This window comes from Biomphalaria glabrata, chromosome 3 (assembly GCF_947242115.1).
Source record: "Biomphalaria glabrata chromosome 3, xgBioGlab47.1, whole genome shotgun sequence".
NCBI lineage: Eukaryota > Metazoa > Mollusca > Gastropoda > Planorbidae > Biomphalaria > Biomphalaria glabrata.
The window spans coordinates 10654663-10674205 of record NC_074713.1 but is presented as its reverse complement, the minus strand read 5'-3'; the positions used below and the strand labels follow the sequence as shown (position 1 = coordinate 10674205).

At 37.6% G+C, this 19543-nt stretch overlaps 1 protein-coding gene across 2 annotated transcripts; it reads left to right on the top strand.

Annotated features, from left to right (window-relative positions):
• Positions 1 to 1769: 1769 nt before the first annotated feature.
• On the top strand, positions 1770 to 19366 carry LOC106071155 (ATP-binding cassette sub-family G member 5-like). 2 transcript variants are annotated; one of them, XM_056023302.1, is made up of 11 exons: positions 1770 to 2271; positions 5217 to 5343; positions 5806 to 6038; positions 6262 to 6394; positions 6888 to 7157; positions 8768 to 8990; positions 9671 to 9870; positions 10507 to 10645; positions 15105 to 15290; positions 15916 to 16040; positions 16560 to 19366. In XM_056023302.1, exons 1-11 carry the CDS (start codon positions 2059 to 2061, stop codon positions 16721 to 16723), a joined length of 2013 nt encoding a protein of 670 aa, XP_055879277.1. In that variant the 5' UTR covers positions 1770 to 2058; the 3' UTR covers positions 16724 to 19366. The 2 variants fall into 2 exon arrangements, with proteins under 2 accessions (XP_055879277.1, XP_055879278.1); XM_056023303.1 differs by lacking the exon at positions 1770 to 2271 and having other exon boundaries at positions 5229 to 5353.
• Positions 19367 to 19543: the final 177 nt, after the last annotated feature.

Below are 19543 nucleotides of genomic sequence, written 5' to 3'. Positions count from 1 at the left end.
TGAGTGAGAGAGAGAGAGAGAGAAATTATAACTATAATAATTATAACTATAATTTCTTACTATCAAATCTTACAAAAATAGCAACTTATGGGATATGGATCACAGTTATACAAGTAGTGTTAGTATCAGAGTTTAGGGTTAGTAGGTTTAGTATTATCTATATATATAATTCTCTTCATGGCTCAAGAGTTTGGACAAGAAGTAAAGGAAAGATAAATCTTTTTTTTCTGCACGTCGGACTAGAGTTACCCAACAAAAAAAGAGGGGGGAGGGAGAACAAGTAGTATTGACCCGTCACAAAATAGCAGGGCCGGACCAAGAAGTCATGGAAAGTTCACTCTTTTTTATTTCTACCCCACGTAGTTTTAGCGGCGAAAAAGAGGGGGGGGGGAGGAGAACAAGTTATCTACTCTGTATTCACCCGTTACTAAATAGCAGGTCCGGACTCAACCGTTGTGGGGCCCTATGCAAAACGGATTTGGCGGGGCCAAGTTTGGGTAGGGATACGAATAATAAGTGAAATTTAAGAGTTTGTATAAGAACATAAATTCTTCTTTGTATTTTAATCATTCTTTACTACGTACAGAATTACTTTATGAGCCTTGCGTGTAGCGAAGTCATACAGTAGAGCATTAAAATTTTATTTCCTACATAGATCACGCTCAATAGCAAGAATTACCAAATGTTTCAACCTATCTTTGAGAATTGTTGATCTCAAGTAATTCTTCATTAGCTTGAGTTGCGAAAAGCTTCTTTCACCAGATTCCACAATTGCATAATGCCTTTTTTTATCGCGCGTAGGATTGACGTTTTTTCATATTGAATGACACCTCAAAATGACAATTTTTGTCTATATATTTCAGGAGATTTGTGTGATTTCAAAAGATTTTAATAATTTTCGGATATTTCCATGACTTTTTCGTATATTTTGTAATTTCAGGAAATTTCATGGAGCTCCTGGTAAATCAGGATGCTGCGGGAATTCTGTTAAAGTTATAAAACGGTTTAATTTCATAATTCACACCTAGAATTAGCGCGGGTTCTTTGAAAGTGCGGGGCCCACTGCGGTCACGTAGGTTGCATTGGTCTAAGGCCGGCCCTGCCAAATAGCGGAGTAGGCTACGCCGTGGGTCGAGTAGTTACTATTACTAAACTAAGACTAAGACTGCGTTATTGATCATTATCGAAATTTGTTGTGATTGCAAGGACCCATTCCTCAACTAAAAAACAGAAACATTCATATAAATAGAACAGACACAACATAAGGAGTTCATTGAGTGACTACACACAGAAGTCTTGATCCTTTTAAAACATTCTGTCTTGACAAAGTTTTTTCTTTATTTTTTAAAATTCATTCAGAACAAAACATTGTGTTAAAGCTCCTTTTAACTCTCCCCCCTCCCTCCTTTTTTATGCAAATTAATGTAATTATATTAATGAGTTCGAGGTTCTGTTCCATTTTTTAAAAAATCAAAATCGTCCATTGATAATGCTTGTAGTCTCTATTTATTATATTGAGCATATCCTGGGATGTAAATTGATTTTTAAAAATGTCTAGATTTTAGTTCTACGCCGTGACATATGAGATTGTCTATCACTCTGAGATCACACCAATATTAGTCGTCTGCTGGACAGAATCTCACACCGGCGTACTTTTGGAAGGTTGTGTTTTGTTTCTAAATATAGAACCAACATGACGTCACTTTACACTGATATCCTTTTTATTGACCTGGCGAGGAAAAAAAAATGTTTAAAAATTTTTGAGTTTATCAAACAGCACACCACACATACACACACACATGAAGACACATACTGAGAACACACCAAGGAACTGATTTCGTGTGTGTCGGTTCAAGTCGTTATTCGATGAACTGGGAAAATATCTTGACTTGAAAGGAACAAACTGGGAATATAAAACGCTAAAACATGTTTCACCGCTAGACTCCAGTGGTGGATCATTCTGGGACTCGCTAGACTAAGACTAAGACTTCTTTATTTATCCTTATTGTAAATTTAATGTGATTGGGACGATTTATCTACTTGACACTAGCTCTGTTCATGGATAACCCTGTGTTTCAAAAAGAGGAAGCCTTGCTGCACTCCTATGGAGGAAGTGACAGGGGCGGACACTACTACGGGAGTCTTAGCTCCAGGCATGAAGCACGCCACACGACAAGGGAAACGCCATTTATGGAGGCCGAAGGGGAAGTCTTGGAATCCGACGCGTCACAAGAGGCGCCCTCGTTAAATATTATCGGATTATCCTACGTGGTGAGTAGTTTAGAGTAACTGCACTGGCCTTGAACTTTAAATGGGTTTATAAGTGTGTGTGTTTGTGTAATAATGGCAATGTCTTCGATTCCGAACACTAAGTCTAGTGTCTCACATGACTACTCAAACCCTGTGTGCAATGTAGGGAGAGGAAATTAGTGTAGATATTGTTTATATTATTTTGTGCGTTAAGGCATAAAGTGCCTATGAAAAGTGTTTGTCACAGTGTGTATGTGTCATGGTATGGAATGTTAGTGTCTATTTGCATCTCCAAACATTCCTACTAGCTGATTTAAACTAAACTCATTAGTCATTATTCTTTTGATCTACTTTTAATAAATCTGTTCGTCGGATTTAGTTACATTGTTAATTCCTACACACGATTTAATGTTTCAAGAGAGATAATTCAAATGAATTATTCAGAATCGAGAGGGAGAAGAGGAATCGAGAAAAGAGTTGTTGTTCCTGTGAGGTTTTTAAACACATATTTTATAAAGTTGGTGTCGTGCAATGAGCTTTCTTTGTATTCAGCCTCACTGTTAACTTACTTAGAATCTATTTGAAACGACCGCACTATTACAATAAATAAAGTTAACATAATCCAATTATTTTTCATCATCAATTTTATTAATCTACATGTGTATATTTAGAAGCAAGGTCGACCTTACGCATTGGTTGCAGTGGGCCAGGCGCGAATTCTAGGTGTAAATTATTAAATTACACCATTTTAACGTATTTTTAAAGGGTTACTGCGGCCTCCTGATTTTCCAGGAGCTCCTGGAATTCTCCTGAAATTGCAAAATTACGAAAAATTCATGAAAGTCTCCTGAAATTATTAAAATGTTCAGAAAACTCATACGAATCTCCTTAAAAACAGACAAAATTGTCATTTCGGGGTGTCATTCAATATGGAAAACGCAAAACGCCAATCCTACTCAAGATAAGAAGAAAAAAAACGTTAGCTTTCATTTAATGAAAATGTAATAATAAGACGACTTTTAACTAAAACAAGAAGTTCAAATTCTTAATTTACTTTAATAGTCACTGGTATAAAAATATAGATTTAAATCTATCTTGACATCTTAAAAAAAATCAAAAGCGCTATTTTGCTAGTCGATAGTAAATCTAAAATGCAGATCTGAATATTTATCGGCTTTTTGTTGTAAAACTACTATCTACTATAGATTGCTCGTAAAGTTAATTTGATAGTAATGTTGTAAATTATGAATAAAATGCATACTCCCTACCCAGACTGATCCCGCGCAATCTGTTTCTCATAGGGCCCCGCAATCTGTAGGACCGGCCCTGTTTGAAGTACATGTTGTCACGTCCCTAGTGACACCTCATTGTTTACAAAATGAGGACATTGTACCTATCTCAAATCAGGTCAGCGTACCCACGCTTAAATGCCAGAAAGACGCCAATTAAAACTTAGCTCAAGACTACAGCAGGGAAACAAAATTAACATAGCTTAAATTACAAAATACAGTTCCTAGTGACACCTCGCTGTTCACAGAATGAGGACATTGTACCTATCTCAAATCGGGTCAGCGTGCTCGCGCTTTAATGCCAGAAGGACGCCGATTAAAACTTGGTTCAAGGCTACAGCAGGGAGACATAATTGGCGTAGGTTAAATTACAGAAACAATTGAGGGGAAAATTAAATGTAAACGGGTCAAGGATGGGTATTGGGATGTCACGGTTCTTTATTCTAAAGAAAGATATAAAAGGCGGAGTGTTAGTTTGAGACGAGAGAGAGCTAGAAAGTTAGGCTTAGAAGTCGCTAGTTTTTAAAGTAAATATTTACTCATTGATCATTTTCACTGAATCCTGTATCTGTTTTATATATCTTTGTACATACATTTATTGTTTCAAGTTCAAGTTTTAAATAATTAAAACTAAAGAAAACACATCAGCACTTTGTTACTTCATTACTTGTTAAAGTGTTTGAACTATAATCAAGGCACCTCCGAACCCACATATGTCACAAGTTTATAGCATCAAGATCTGCCAGTTCAATAAACGTAATAAACACGTGACACATGTATCCTCGTCTTTAGCCAAATATGACTTTCCGTGGTACACTGCCTATGTTTTGAATGCTGTATGATGTTTTGGTGTCTTTACGGTATTTCTGGAAATCTTATGTCGAAAAAAAAACATCTGTTGAAGTTTTAGAAATATTTTGTTTTGGACAAAGACTCATACAGATTGTGTAAGTTTTTAATCAAACATTACATGCCATTTTTTAAAGCATTGTATCACGATAAAAGATTAAGCCAAGCTTTATTAGACTCTTCTATTAAGTATTGCATGAGTGCTCCTTCACATTCACCTATCTCTTAGTCTGTTGGGCCATTGGGCTCCACACAAGATCTGTCTTTTTCCGTTCCTCTTTGTCCTTTGATTTGGTTACAAATTTATTTAATGACAGGCCTGTCCATTCTTAAATGTTGTCTTCCTATTTCTTTCTCTGTTCTCCGTCTTCCTCTTCTTCTTCCTCAAGGAAGGTATTGGCGAGCACGAGGACCTAGTGATGTGGCCACATAGTTTTTTGACAGTGGTTAGCTGGTCATCGTGGGGTCCAATTGCTGTTTTAATCCTGTTTCAATTCTCTTCATTCGTGATGCAGTCTTTGTAGGAGACACCTGTTATTTTTTTGAAGTATCTTGTGTTCCATTGCTAGGATCCTCTTCTCGAGATATGCAGTCAGTGTCCAGGATTCGCATACATATAGGAATGTAGCCATAACCAGGGAGCGCATTAGTCTGATGATTTTCGTGACAAAAAGTTTCTGACCCGTCGAAATTGGGATATATTTTTATTTCTTATGTGAAGGCCCCTTTCTTGTGGAAGATTTGGGGCCGTAGCCCTGACCGCCCTACCTTATATGCGGTTCTGATCTCTAGCCTGTCATAATGTAGTGTAATTGATATTCCCGAAAGGTCAAGGAAAGAGTTGGCCACTGGTGGACTGGTAGCTGCTGTAGGTCTGCTCGGACGAAGGTCGTCTTAAACAATTTGTGTATGACCTTTGCCACGGGTGAACTGACTGCACTTGTAGGCACTTCCGGTAAGTCAAGGTGAATGTTTTTTTCCCTTTTGTGTCTACATTTTGTCTGATATAAAAGTTATGTCCCTTATTACTTTGTACTATTTGTATATCATGATTTTTTTTCCTTTGTTATTAAAAAAGAATGGAATATCCGTTGGCTGTTTAGCTTAGGAGAACAGTGACTATCCTTTTCAAAAATATACTTCATTAACAATCATCATCATCTTTTCTTTTCGTTCCTCATGGAACATAAGGCCTCAGTAAAAACACACCACTCTCCACGGTCTCTTGGTAGTTTTTTAACGGCTTCCCTGCTCTTTCCGGTCCTCACTGCTTCATCTAGCACACTGCGTCGCCACGTTCTTTTTGGTCTTCCTCTACGTCTTGTGCCCTGGGGGTTCCCCTGTCGAGCTCTGTTCTTAGTTTAGTCTTGTTTGAAATGTAGGAAGTAACAATGAAGCAACATAACTTCTTATATAGGATCTGGAAAGACATCGCTCCTGGACGTCATATCTGGTAGAAGCACAGGAGTGACCACTGGTGTGGTCAGCTATGAGGGTCAACAGTGCACGAGAAAGATGATGAGACAGAAGTCCAGCTACGTCCTGCAGGCTGACAGACTGTTGCCCACCCTGACCGTACGAGAGACCTTGACCTACATGGCGTACCTGAAATTACCTGGTCACTTCAAGCCCTCGGATATCAACAGAAAGGTTGTTCTTATTTCCCTAATTTATTTACAACTGACCTTTGGTTTTGTTCAGTTATATTATTCTTCTGTCTCTTGATCTCCATTTTCTGAGGTCAGAGTTCAGATACTGTTTATATATTGTTTCATCTAATGGCTGTTTTAGGAATCGTCTATTTTTTTTGTTTACATCTGTAACTAATTAATTTATCAAATCAATTAACTTATTTCTTTCATAAAACCAACAGGTACAGACTGTCATAACAGACATGGGGCTGAACCACGTAGCCGAGAACCGCATTGGGGGTGCTATTGTCAGGGGCGTATCTGGTGGGGAAAAGCGAAGAATAACAATAGGGGTTCAACTATTGAAAGATCCAGGTACGTATATTTCTTTATTATATTTTAAAAAAATATTTCATTGTTATAATTATTTGTTATTTTTCTTTATTTTTAACCATTGTGATCGGGAGTGAGGGAGGAGGTACATGATCCTCGAGTGAGGAAGGAGGTACACGTTTTTTTTCCACTTCAGTTAACATGAGGCGTGGTTGGCTGAGTGGTTAAGCGCTTAGCTTCCGAACCTGAGGTCCTGGGTTCGAATCTGTGAAGACTGGGATTTTGAATTTCGGGATTTTTAGGGTGCCCTTGAAGTCACTCAATTCTAATGGGTACCTGACATAAGTTGGGTAAGTAAAGGCGGTTGGTCGTTGTGCTGGCCACATGATACCCTGCAGTCCTGCTCGTTAGCCGTTGGCAAAAGAAAAGGTGACCTTAACTTCATAGATCGCAAGGTCTGAAAGGGGAACTTACTCCTTTACTTACCTCTCAGTTAACATACTTATTGTGTGTGTGTTGTTTTTTTTCCAATTAGACATTCTCTTGCTGGACGAGCCGACTTCCGGTCTAGACGCCTTCACAGCTCACCATCTTGTCCAAAGTCTCGCGGATCTGGCTCACAAGGGCAAGCTGGTCATCATGTCCATCCACCAGCCTCGTTCTGACATCTTCCGGCTCCTGGACAAGATAGCCATATTAACAATAGGGCAACTGGCTTTCTTAGGTCGACCTGACCAGATGGTGCCATACTTTACATCCGTCGGCTACTCCTGTCCAGTCAACCAGAACCCCTGTGATATTTACAGTAAGTATGTTCGCTACTATTCATGTCTGTAGTCCATATCTTATTCAAAAGGATTGCGTATAGTTTTAATAATGGTTCTACTAATAAGGCTCATTAGTTATGATTGACTAGACCCGGCGCTGACGTTTTGGTGATGTTTAGATGGTGCTGCAGATACGGTAACGTGCAGTATTTGTTGTATTACAATTATAGTATAACATTTTTGTTATTTATGATAAAATATTTAGCAAGCTAAATTTTTTTTTATACAGAATTAGACTTAGTTCTGTACAGGTCTTAAAAATACAAATTTTCATTAGGAAACATATAACATAAGTGTTTTTTATATTTATTGGGGCTGTTGTGGTCTTTAATATATAGAAAAATATCCTTCAACTTTACCTATTCCTTAAGTCTGTAGGATCCTTAGGGCACCATACAAGATTAGTCAACCGTCTTTCTACATTTTATCTTTTGCCTTGGATAGAACCTCTTTCAATGGCAGGCCCGTCATATTTCTATGATTTGGAAAATATTTTGTTTAATCAAAACAAAACTTGTATTCTAATTCTCATCTTTTTGTTTAATTCCTCCATTGCGCGTGACTTTTAAAAACATTTTCAACACCAAATGTAGACTAACTAGAAAAATCCAGTATGTCTTTATGAAATTATGTTTTTACAACTACAACTCATTGCAGTTTTATTTTTTTTTAAAAATAAAGTTGATACAGTTTAGTTATTGTGACTGATATAATGATTATAATGACATTTGTCTGTAAGATACTTGTCGACATATCATTTGTACACAGCATTACAGTCTGGAGATAGTACCAGAAACAATTACAGGAGCTAAGAACCACTTGCGAACGTGACATGATGTTAATTTACTTACAATAAATCCAACTTCCAAAAAGATAATAGATGAATATAATATACACAGATCATTTTCATTAAGAAATATATATACACACACGTTGTTAGCTTTCATTTCGGAGGCTAGGTGGCTGAGTGGTAAATCGCTTGACTTCCGAACCAGGGATCCTGGTCGTTGTACTGGCCACATGACACCCTTATAAAATCCATCAACATTTAAGTACAATGAACGATTTTAAAAAGTTTTCCTATGCACACACAGAGAAAATAACGTATCGGACTACATTTTTTAATTGCTAGAACCTGGGACATAGTTGGCAGCACAATGGTTAACATGAAGAAATATATTACTGTTACATTATATTGCGCCATTCAGTTTAAGAAGTAAAAAAAAATCTAAATCTGAGAAATTAATTGTTGTCATTCAGCCTTTTATCTGTTTATGTTATAACAAAAAGAATCTGAGAAAAGTTTTAACAAAATTCTCTGCTTATTGTATTCAAATGTCTTCTGCTCAGAAATTTCTGGGAAAAAAAATGTCACATTGTCACTTTAGCAGGCTTGGTTAATTTCAGCAAGTGACTAAAGACTAATTTATTACAAGACGTCCAACTGACTTACTTAATTTCATCAAGTCATTTCACCAACTGACCAGAAACTTAGCTATTCACAAAACTCACCAACGTATTATAAGTTACAGTAAGTTAACCATTTTATCTGTGACAGTTATAATTGTATACATTTTAAATTCTATAGTTGACCTTACAAGCGTGGACAGAAGAACACCAGATCAAGAAGTCAAGACACTGAAACGCGCCAAAAAACTCTGCGCGGCCTTCACGAACAACGAAATCTACACAGAAATTCTGAAGAGAATCACATTCGGACTCAGCCAGTATGATTCCGAGGAGACCCAGGGGACAGTCGAGAGGGTGTCCAAGTCTCCGTCTTACCCCAGAACATTTAATTGTCTCTTGAAGTAAGTAGCTGTATAGCACCCTGATGCTTCCATTTTGAACTCTTTAATTATGCAAAACAACGCATACTGTTTATAGGACGAAGATCTAGCAATTTTCTTGGAATATTTTGGTGAAAAATTTTTAACACAGCAAATTTGTACTATATATTTCATACCTTATTTTTTTTTGCACGTCTATCTCAAAGCTTGTGATGTACAAAGTCTGAAGTATTTTTTACAAAGCTTCAATTAACTCACTCCGTCTGTCTGTCTGTCTGGGTGGACTCTTTTACACGTTTTGTCTCCTACTTCCAATTCTCTGATCAAGTTGAAATTTCGAAGAATTATTAATCAACTAAGTCTATACACGAATTAATAAATAAAAATCTCCAATTAGGTTTTCAATTTGGGATAATTAATTAATCTTGTTTTACTTAGAAAAACAGTATAATTTACAGTAATGAGCGCTATTGCAGTATAGTGCGGTGCTTTCCCTTTTATAATCTTTGTTGTTTTTTTTTAATTTGTATATTTTGCTTGTTTATGTATTTAGTTGTATTTGTTATCACTTGTTTACTTATTTCATAGCTTCATTGTTTTGTAACTTTTACATTTTCCATGTCAGTTGTGATATAATTAAAATGAAATGTTAAATAGTTGTGAAACACTTTCAGCTGTTAGTTTGTTTCCTATTTTCACAGTCGGATGAATATTCACGTCTGGAGAAATCGAGGCGATTGCCTTGGCCGATTCATTTTCCTGCCGTTTTTTATCCCATTTATTATAATGTTCCTGGGTCGGCTGGGTTTGAACCAAGAAAGCATTCAAGACCGACTGGGCGTCATCTACCAGGCCTCGCAAGTTCCTCCCTATATGGGGATAGTGAACGGAGTGGCACTGTGTGAGTTGTTATTTAAATTCTAATAGTTATACGTTGTTTTACATCGCTTTATAGCCAGGGTTGTCCATAGGACACATTTTTCTATCCCATCCCATGGCAATTTATGCCTGTCCCACCCCATCCCACGTGATTCCCATTATAATATTAATATGGAATACAGTTCAAATAAAATCATTAAATGTCTGTAAGTTTAGGTCTAGTGTCTACAAACTAGGACTACATGTACACACAGACATGCGAAACGACACAATGTATTCACTTTAACACTCAAAAGTATTATCTAAGTATGACAGTTCAGTATCATCCACTGCCATAGAGAAATACAAATGTGTGCTGTCCCATCCCATCCCATGGGACCCCATGGTAATAACATGGACAACACTCTTTATTGCATGCTCATGTTATATCATACTATGTGGAATGGACTGCACGAATCAGACAAGAAAACCAATGACTTAGCAGAATTTAAGACTAATTAACATTCTCGATGAGTTGACACTTGGATAAGCTAGGACGTAATTATATTCCATTAAGAAGGAACGTCTCTAATTTATAAGATAAGACGATAACATAAGAAAGTAGATCATTAAACTTCACTTAGTGTATTTACTGGCTCCTCGGATTTATTTTTTTTAGACCCAGCCTTACGTGACCTGTTTTATCGTGAGTACCAGGATGGACTTTACTCGACCTTGACCTTCTTGGGGGTGTACTACGTCCATTGTCTGCCCTTCAACATCATCTCCAGTTTGGTCTTCTCTGGAATCTTGTATTGGTGAGTACTTCAACATCATCTCCAGTTTGGTCTTCTCTGGAATCTTGTATTGGTGAGTACTTCAACATCATCTCCAGTTTGGTCTTCTCTGGAATCTTGTATTGGTGAGTACTTCAACATCATCTCCAGTTTGGTCTTCTCTGGAATCTTGTATTGGTGAGTACTTCAACATCATCTCCAGTTTGGTCTTCTCTGGAATCTTGTATTGGTGAGTACTTCAACATCATCTCCAGTTTGGTCTTCTCTGGAATCTTGTATTGGTGAGTACTTCAACATCATCTCCAGTTTGGTCTTCTCTGGAATCTTGTATTGGTGAGTACTTCAACATCATCTCCAGTTTGGTCTTCTCTGGAATCTTGTATTGGTGAGTACTTCAACATCATCTCCAGTTTGGTCTTCTCTGGAATCTTGTATTGGTGAGTACTTCAACATCATCTCCAGTTTGGTCTTCTCTGGAATCTTGTATTGGTGAGTACTTCAACATCATCTCCAGTTTGGTCTTCTCTGGAATCTTGTATTGGTGAGTACTTCAACATCATCTCCAGTTTGGTCTTCTCTGGAATCTTGTATTGGTGAGTACTTCAACATCATCTCCAGTTTGGTCTTCTCTGGAATCTTGTATTGGTGAGTACTTCAACATCATCTCCAGTTTGGTCTTCTCTGGAATCTTGTATTGGTGAGTACTTCAACATCATCTCCAGTTTGGTCTTCTCTGGAATCTTGTATTGGTGAGTACTTCAACATCATCTCCAGTTTGGTCTTCTCTGGAATCTTGTATTGGTGAGTACTTCAACATCATCTCCAGTTTGGTCTTCTCTGGAATCTTGTATTTGTGAGTACTTCAACATCATCTCCAGTTTGGTCTTCTCTGGAATCTTGTATTGGTGAGTACTTCAACATCATCTCCAGTTTGGTCTTCTCTGGAATCTTGTATTTGTGAGTACTTCAACATCATCTCCAGTTTGGTCTTCTCTGGAATCTTGTATTGGTGAGTACTTCAACATCATCTCCAGTTTGGTCTTCTCTGGAATCTTGTATTGGTGAGTACTTCAACATCATCTCCAGTTTGGTCTTCTCTGGAATCTTGTATTGGTGAGTACTTCAACATCATCTCCAGTTTGGTCTTCTCTGGAATCTTGTATTGGTGAGTACTTCAACATCATCTCCAGTTTGGTCTTCTCTGGAATCTTGTATTGGTGAGTACTTCAACATCATCTCCAGTTTGGTCTTCTCTGGAATCTTGTATTGGTGAGTACTTCAACATCATCTCCAGTTTGGTCTTCTCTGGAATCTTGTATTGGTGAGTACTTCAACATCATCTCCAGTTTGGTCTTCTCTGGAATCTTGTATTGGTGAGTACTTCAACATCATCTCCAGTTTGGTCTTCTCTGGAATCTTGTATTGGTGAGTACTTCAACATCATCTCCAGTTTGGTCTTCTCTGGAATCTTGTATTGGTGAGTACTTCAACATCATCTCCAGTTTGGTCTTCTCTGGAATCTTGTATTGGTGAGTACTTCAACATCATCTCCAGTTTGGTCTTCTCTGGAATCTTGTATTGGTGAGTACTTCAACATCATCTCCAGTTTGGTCTTCTCTGGAATCTTGTATTGGTGAGTACTTCAACATCATCTCCAGTTTGGTCTTCTCTGGAATCTTGTATTGGTGAGTACTTCAACATCATCTCCAGTTTGGTCTTCTCTGGAATCTTGTATTGGTGAGTACTTCAACATCATCTCCAGTTTGGTCTTCTCTGGAATCTTGTATTGGTGAGTACTTCAACATCATCTCCAGTTTGGTCTTCTCTGGAATCTTGTATTGGTGAGTACTTCAACATCATCTCCAGTTTGGTCTTCTCTGGAATCTTGTATTGGTGAGTACTTCAACATCATCTCCAGTTTGGTCTTCTCTGGAATCTTGTATTGGTGAGTACTTCAACATCATCTCCAGTTTGGTCTTCTCTGGAATCTTGTATTGGTGAGTACTTCAACATCATCTCCAGTTTGGTCTTCTCTGGAATCTTGTATTGGTGAGTACTTCAACATCATCTCCAGTTTGGTCTTCTCTGGAATCTTGTATTGGTGAGTACTTCAACATCATCTCCAGTTTGGTCTTCTCTGGAATCTTGTATTGGTGAGTACTTCAACATCATCTCCAGTTTGGTCTTCTCTGGAATCTTGTATTGGTGAGTACTTCAACATCATCTCCAGTTTGGTCTTCTCTGGAATCTTGTATTGGTGAGTACTTCAACATCATCTCCAGTTTGGTCTTCTCTGGAATCTTGTATTGGTGAGTACTTCAACATCATCTCCAGTTTGGTCTTCTCTGGAATCTTGTATTGGTGAGTACTTCAACATCATCTCCAGTTTGGTCTTCTCTGGAATCTTGTATTGGTGAGTACTTCAACATCATCTCCAGTTTGGTCTTCTCTGGAATCTTGTATTGGTGAGTACTTCAACATCATCTCCAGTTTGGTCTTCTCTGGAATCTTGTATTGGTGAGAATTCAACATCATCTCCAGTTTGGTCTTCTCTGGAATCTTGTATTGGTGAGTACTTCAACATCATCTCCAGTTTGGTCTTCTCTGGAATCTTGTATTGGTGAGTACTTCTACATCATCTCCAGTTTGGTCTTCTCTGGAATCTTGTATTGGTGAGTACTTCAACATCATCTCCAGTTTGGTCTTCTCTGGAATCTTGTATTGGTGAGTACTTCAACATCATCTCCAGTTTGGTCTTCTCTGGAATCTTGTATTGGTGAGTACTTCAACATCATCTCCAGTTTGGTCTTCTCTGGAATCTTGTATTGGTGAGTACTTCAACATCATCTCCAGTTTGGTCTTCTCTGGAATCTTGTATTGGTGAGTACTTCAACATCATCTCCAGTTTGGTCTTCTCTGGAATCTTGTATTGGTGAGTACTTCAACATCATCTCCAGTTTGGTCTTCTCTGGAATCTTGTATTGGTGAGTACTTCAACATCATCTCCAGTTTGGTCTTCTCTGGAATCTTGTATTGGTGAGTACTTCAACATCATCTCCAGTTTGGTCTTCTCTGGAATCTTGTATTGGTGAGTACTTCAACATCATCTCCAGTTTGGTCTTCTCTGGAATCTTGTATTGGTGAGTACTTCAACATCATCTCCAGTTTGGTCTTCTCTGGAATCTTGTATTTGTGAGTACTTCAACATCATCTCCAGTTTGGTCTTCTCTGGAATCTTGTATTGGTGAGTACTTCAACATCATCTCCAGTTTGGTCTTCTCTGGAATCTTGTATTGGTGAGTACTTCAACATCATCTCCAGTTTGGTCTTCTCTGGAATCTTGTATTGGTGAGTACTTCAACATCATCTCCAGTTTGGTCTTCTCTGGAATCTTGTATTGGTGAGTACTTCAACATCATCTCCAGTTTGATCTTCTCTGGCATCTTGTATTGGTGAGTACTTCAACATCATCTCCAGTTTGATCTTCTCTGGCATCTTGTATTGGTGAGTACTTCTGACCCAAGATTTCTACGTGGCAACGAGATTGATTGATATATAGATATAGAAGACTTTATAAACATCGTCACTTAGCAGATATAGGAGATATAAACTGAAACTTGTCTAATCAGTCTATCGCGTGGTAAAATGGAAAGTAAAGTTCCCTTTCAGACTTCAGACCTTACGATCTATAGGTTGATGATGTTAAGTTCATCGGTTTCTGTCACCCACCGTTAACCTGGGTGTCATGTAGCCAGCACAACCACCAACCAACTTCACTTTTCTCAAACTACTGCCAGGTAGCCCAGCTGGGTGGACTCAAAGGCGCCTTAATGATCCCGAAATTAAAAATCCTAGGATTCGAACCCAGGATCCCAGGCGCTTTACTTTCAGCCACAGTGCCTCTATCAATCGCCTGGTACACATTGCTAAGTTTTTTCAAGGCAAAATGAATACCGATGGCCTAAGTAGCTAGCCATTTGGTATAATAGTCACGATAGAAGCATTCATAGCTTGCAATTTGAAATTGTAATTAACACACAATTAACTTAAGATTTAAACAAACGATTAAAGTATTTTTTTTGGATGCCAGAGAAAGGGGGGAAAGTCGCTATCAGTAGTGTGTGCTCAGTCTGTCTGTCCGTCCGTCTGTCTCTTAAGATCCCAAAAACTAGAAAAGATAATGAAAATCTGTTTTCAGGACATTTTGCAGTTTGCAACGTTTTGTGTATAATTTTTATTTTCTGAAAGTGAACGGATTTTTTTTTAAAAATTAAATATGTCTGGCTTTTTTTCATTTTCCATCAAAATTAGCTTTTAAAACAATTTACTATAATAAGAGTAATAACAATGAGTAGAGGCTCTTTACATAAGGGTAATATTTGTTTGTTTCTATAACTTTGAATAGGACGTATAATCTTTACTGCCAAAGAAACGTCCGGAATATTTGTTTTTACTTTTATAACTTATATTTGTTCACTAGGAGTGTAGGTTTGAACCCAGACCTTGTCAGTTTCGGTTGCTTCATCCTGGTGGTTGTCATGCTGAGCCAGATCGGGGAGATGGTGACTGTCAGCATCATGGGCGTCTTCAGGAACATCCAGCTGGCCAGCAATGCCACTACGTTGATTTTCTCAGCTTCCGGTGTGGTGGCGTCAGGGCTGCTGAGGTAAGTTCCCACTGTGTAGTGTGGTCAAGCTGCGGGCTTAGATTGCCTTCTTGTACAACATCTAAATATATATCTAAGAGAAAGTAAGTATCTAAGAGAAAGTAAGTATCTAAGAGAAAGTAAGTAGCTGAGAAAAGTAAGTATTTAAGAGAAAGTAAGTATTTAAGAGAAAGTATTTAAGAGAAAGTAAGTATTTAAGAGAAAGTAAGTATCTGAGAAAAGTAAGAATTTAAGAGAAAGTAAGTACCTGAGAAAAGTAAGTATTTAAGCAAAAATAAGTATTAAATAGAAAGTAAGCATATGGGAAAAAGTAAGAACGAGTGATGGTAATACATTCTCAATATTAAATCAATTACAAACTTAAACTCATAATAATTCAACAGAAAAACTTAGGGTAAGTAATATTTTTATGATTTATATCAAATTCAGTGATTTGTTTTTCAGCAAACTCTACCACAACAATTTTATATGTTTTCAAAATAATTTGTCCGATTTATTTTGAAACTGAAATTTGATCGGAATATACCAGATACTCGAGACCAATGCAACGTTAAAGACATGATTAGAAGTATAACAATAGTTATAGTTGGGTTAATTTGCATATATTGTTTTATTCCAAACACAGGACCATAGAAAATATGCCAACTGTGCTCCAGTGGGCGAGTTATATAGCCGTACATAAATATTCAACAGCGATTCTGGTTGGCAATGAATTCCATGGTCTGAAATTTACATGCCCAGAACAAGCAGGTATTAAATGAAACTGAAAACACTTAGAAATGTTGTAGAACTTTGTCTAGCTTGTAGTTGTAGTTATAGTGGGAAGAGTGGTCGAGGGGCTAAGTACGCTTGAACTTGGCTGGGCTTGGCTGCCAATGAAGGGAGCTCAAGGTAAGACTCGAGCAGAGTTGTGTTTACTGAGCGCCTAAAGGCAGACATCTCCCAGATACCCCCCCCCCCCAACACTGGTCCTCAAATGAGATTGGAACATAGCGCTCTGAGAATGCCATAAGCATGAAAGTAGCGCTATATAAAAGCTATAATTTAATTATTATACAATAACTTAGAACAATCTAAAATATACGCTAATTTAATTACATTTATTTTTTGCTGCTGACGGTACAAGAATATTGATTTAATTTTGATACATGTTAGATCTGCCAAAGCGTAAGAAATCAATCTTTAGTTACTCTTATTACTTGCTCTTGTTTCATAATATTCAATTATTTGTATGAATTTATATTATGTCTTCTTATCGTCTATTCTCAGCCGAGCAATGTATGATGAAAGGGGATAACTTCATCAATACCTACTATCCTCACGCGCTTGAACATATGACAAGAAATTTTATCATTCTAGGAGGCTATTCTACTGCAGTCTTCATTTTGGCTTTCATTGTTATGAAGATAAGAGGAATACCAACGCTACACTAGAAGTATCCAAAATAGCAGTTTACATTAGACTTATCCTGGAATAATAGATTACAATAGAATCATCCAATGTACACTAGACGTATCCGTTGATAACTGTTCAGCTTGAGAATCGGCGATACAAGCATGACATTTTTACATTGCTGGGTCGTTGTCATGATGGTCAGTGACATACTTGCACTCTGTTCAAAGGATAGCATCAGTCCAGTGAACAAACATTAGATGTCCTATGAATGTCCTACAGTTTGAGATTTTGTTATTCAATACTGCTTTCAATGAAATCACGAACGAGAGAGTACGTGAATTCTTCGAGCTTTATGAAAAATTCAACAATCTTTTGATATATTTTATTGTTCTGAGTGCGTTGCTCCAACTGTCTATTTGTCCTAAATGCATCTTTATCAAGAATTTTATACATATAAGCTTTTCCGTCATAAAATATTCTTTACAAAGAAGGTATTGTATGCCTCCAATTTAGATCACAAACCTTTTTCTTATAACATATAAATACTATTCGTAGCTTTAAAAATTCTGAGGTAGCCCCAACATGACAAAAACCTGTAACACTAAGACCTAATGTTACTTATTAAAATGATGAGAGTCTCAAAGTAGGCTTCTCCTCTGCATGCCCCAGACTCGTGGGAGTTCATTAGAACAGCATAGAGAGACATGCGCAGTGATCACAGAGAGACATGCGCAGTGATCACAGAGAGACATGCGCAGTGATCACAGAGAGACATGCGCAGTGATCACAGAGAGACATGCGCAGTGATCATAGAGACATGCGCAGTGATCACAGAGAGACATGCGCAGTGATCATAGAGAGACATGCGCCGTGATCACAGAGAGACATGCGACGTGATCACAGAGAGACATGCGCAGTGATCACAGAGAGACATGCGCAGTGATCATAGAGAGACAAGCGCAGTGATCACAGAGAGACATGCGCAGTGATCACAGAGAGACATGCGACGTGATCATAGAGAGACATGCGCCGTGATCATAGAGAGACATGCGACGTGATCATAGAGAGACATGCGCCGTGATCATAGAGAGACATGCGCAGTGATCATAGAGAGACATGCGCCGTGTTTTCAGCATTTAGCCTAAAACGAACAAATTCTAGGAGTGTAATTAAACTGTTGTTTTAGGATTTATTTGTATTATTTATAATGTACGAATATTAACGAAACGAATGGGCTCCATACCCCTTTCCCTTACCCATGGATTCTGCTCTTCTTCCTTCACTGCCCCTCTCCATCAATACTTAAGCTGGTAAAGTTGACCATCCATCATAAACGGCTTGTAACTAGAAACCGTAACAAAATTGTCACACATTTTATTGACCTTTTCTTACAGTGTCCCTAATTCTAAAGCAGTGAGTTCGATTCCTGTTCATTTAGCCAGTCTTGGTTAGACATTCTGTACAATAGATTATTAAAACTAAAGCGCATTGCTGTAGAAAGATTTCGCTAAAATCTGAACCAAAGAAATTTATTCTGTAAAATGTTTGCTTGTAAAATTATTTACATGTTTCGGGTGTTCCTCCAGAGATGTAGATAATCTACTTCATAGTCCAAACCTTCCGCTGGACGATGGGGGGGGGGGGGTCGCAGCGGGTGGGGTTCGAACCCGGGACCATCGAGACGACCCACCGACAGTCCTGTCCACCTACCGCACGGTCAAACAGCCAGTCTCTGATAAATTGGCTGATGTACAAATCTTCTGGCGGTCAGGTCTTTAAATACATTTCTATTTCACTTTCTCGCATGTTCGAAGCTTCATGTCGTGAATCTTAATCCCATTTGAATCTTTCCACGCGGCGACGCTGCTGACAAAGGTGTAGATACATATTCTTTTCATTACTGTTGTACAGATACAATATTATTGTAATTCTATAATTTCTCCAACAATTGTAAATACTTCGTTCATCCCAATCATGTGGAAAAAAAAAGTCTATATAAAGAAAGTACAATTAGAATCATTCATCACAAGAGAACTATAATTGTTGGATGATCAGTTATGTTTAAAAATATTCTGCCTGTAATCATGTGTTGTATAAAGATATTTTTTCATTGTAATAAATTATTTAGACTTATAGTGATTGTACATACCACAGTAGTTAACCTTCCATTGCCGTGTTGTATTATTTATTTTCTTGACAAACTCTGCTCATGACGAGGTTAAAATATTTTTTTAAATAAAATTGTATATAATGATTGTTGGAACAAGGGGAACTACTCTAGGTTATAGTATATGAATGTCTTTAAATTACGAATGATGAGGGGACCAACCACTAATATTCTTTAATAATTTATAATCTACCATGGTATGTGTACCCGATCTTTGGTAACAATGTCACTGAATATTCCATGTTATAATTCAGACAGCTATCAACATTTGTATCTATGCACATTTGTAGCAACTGAATTAGCGTAGTCATGTGAAACACTGCACTTAATCTTCGGCTTTGAAGACATACTGTCTCACTGTGGACAGAGTTGATTTGCTTTCCCTCCTGTTTTAAAGTATTAATTACAACCTGTTCTATAAACTTTGATTACACTTGTATTAGGATGTAAGTCTCGTAACATGAAATGAAATAAAAGACTATAATTTTAATAAAGCTACATTCTTTTAACATTACTTAAGTTGAGTTGTTTCCCTTTCGGACGTCTGCATGCAACTGCAACATACATGAAACTCTCACCACTGTACTTTCTTCACCCCAGGCATAGGTTGACAGTTTATTGCTAAATACATTTTTGGTCTTAACACATTGAAAGAACAATTTGCTTTCTAATATTAGTTCATGTATTTATA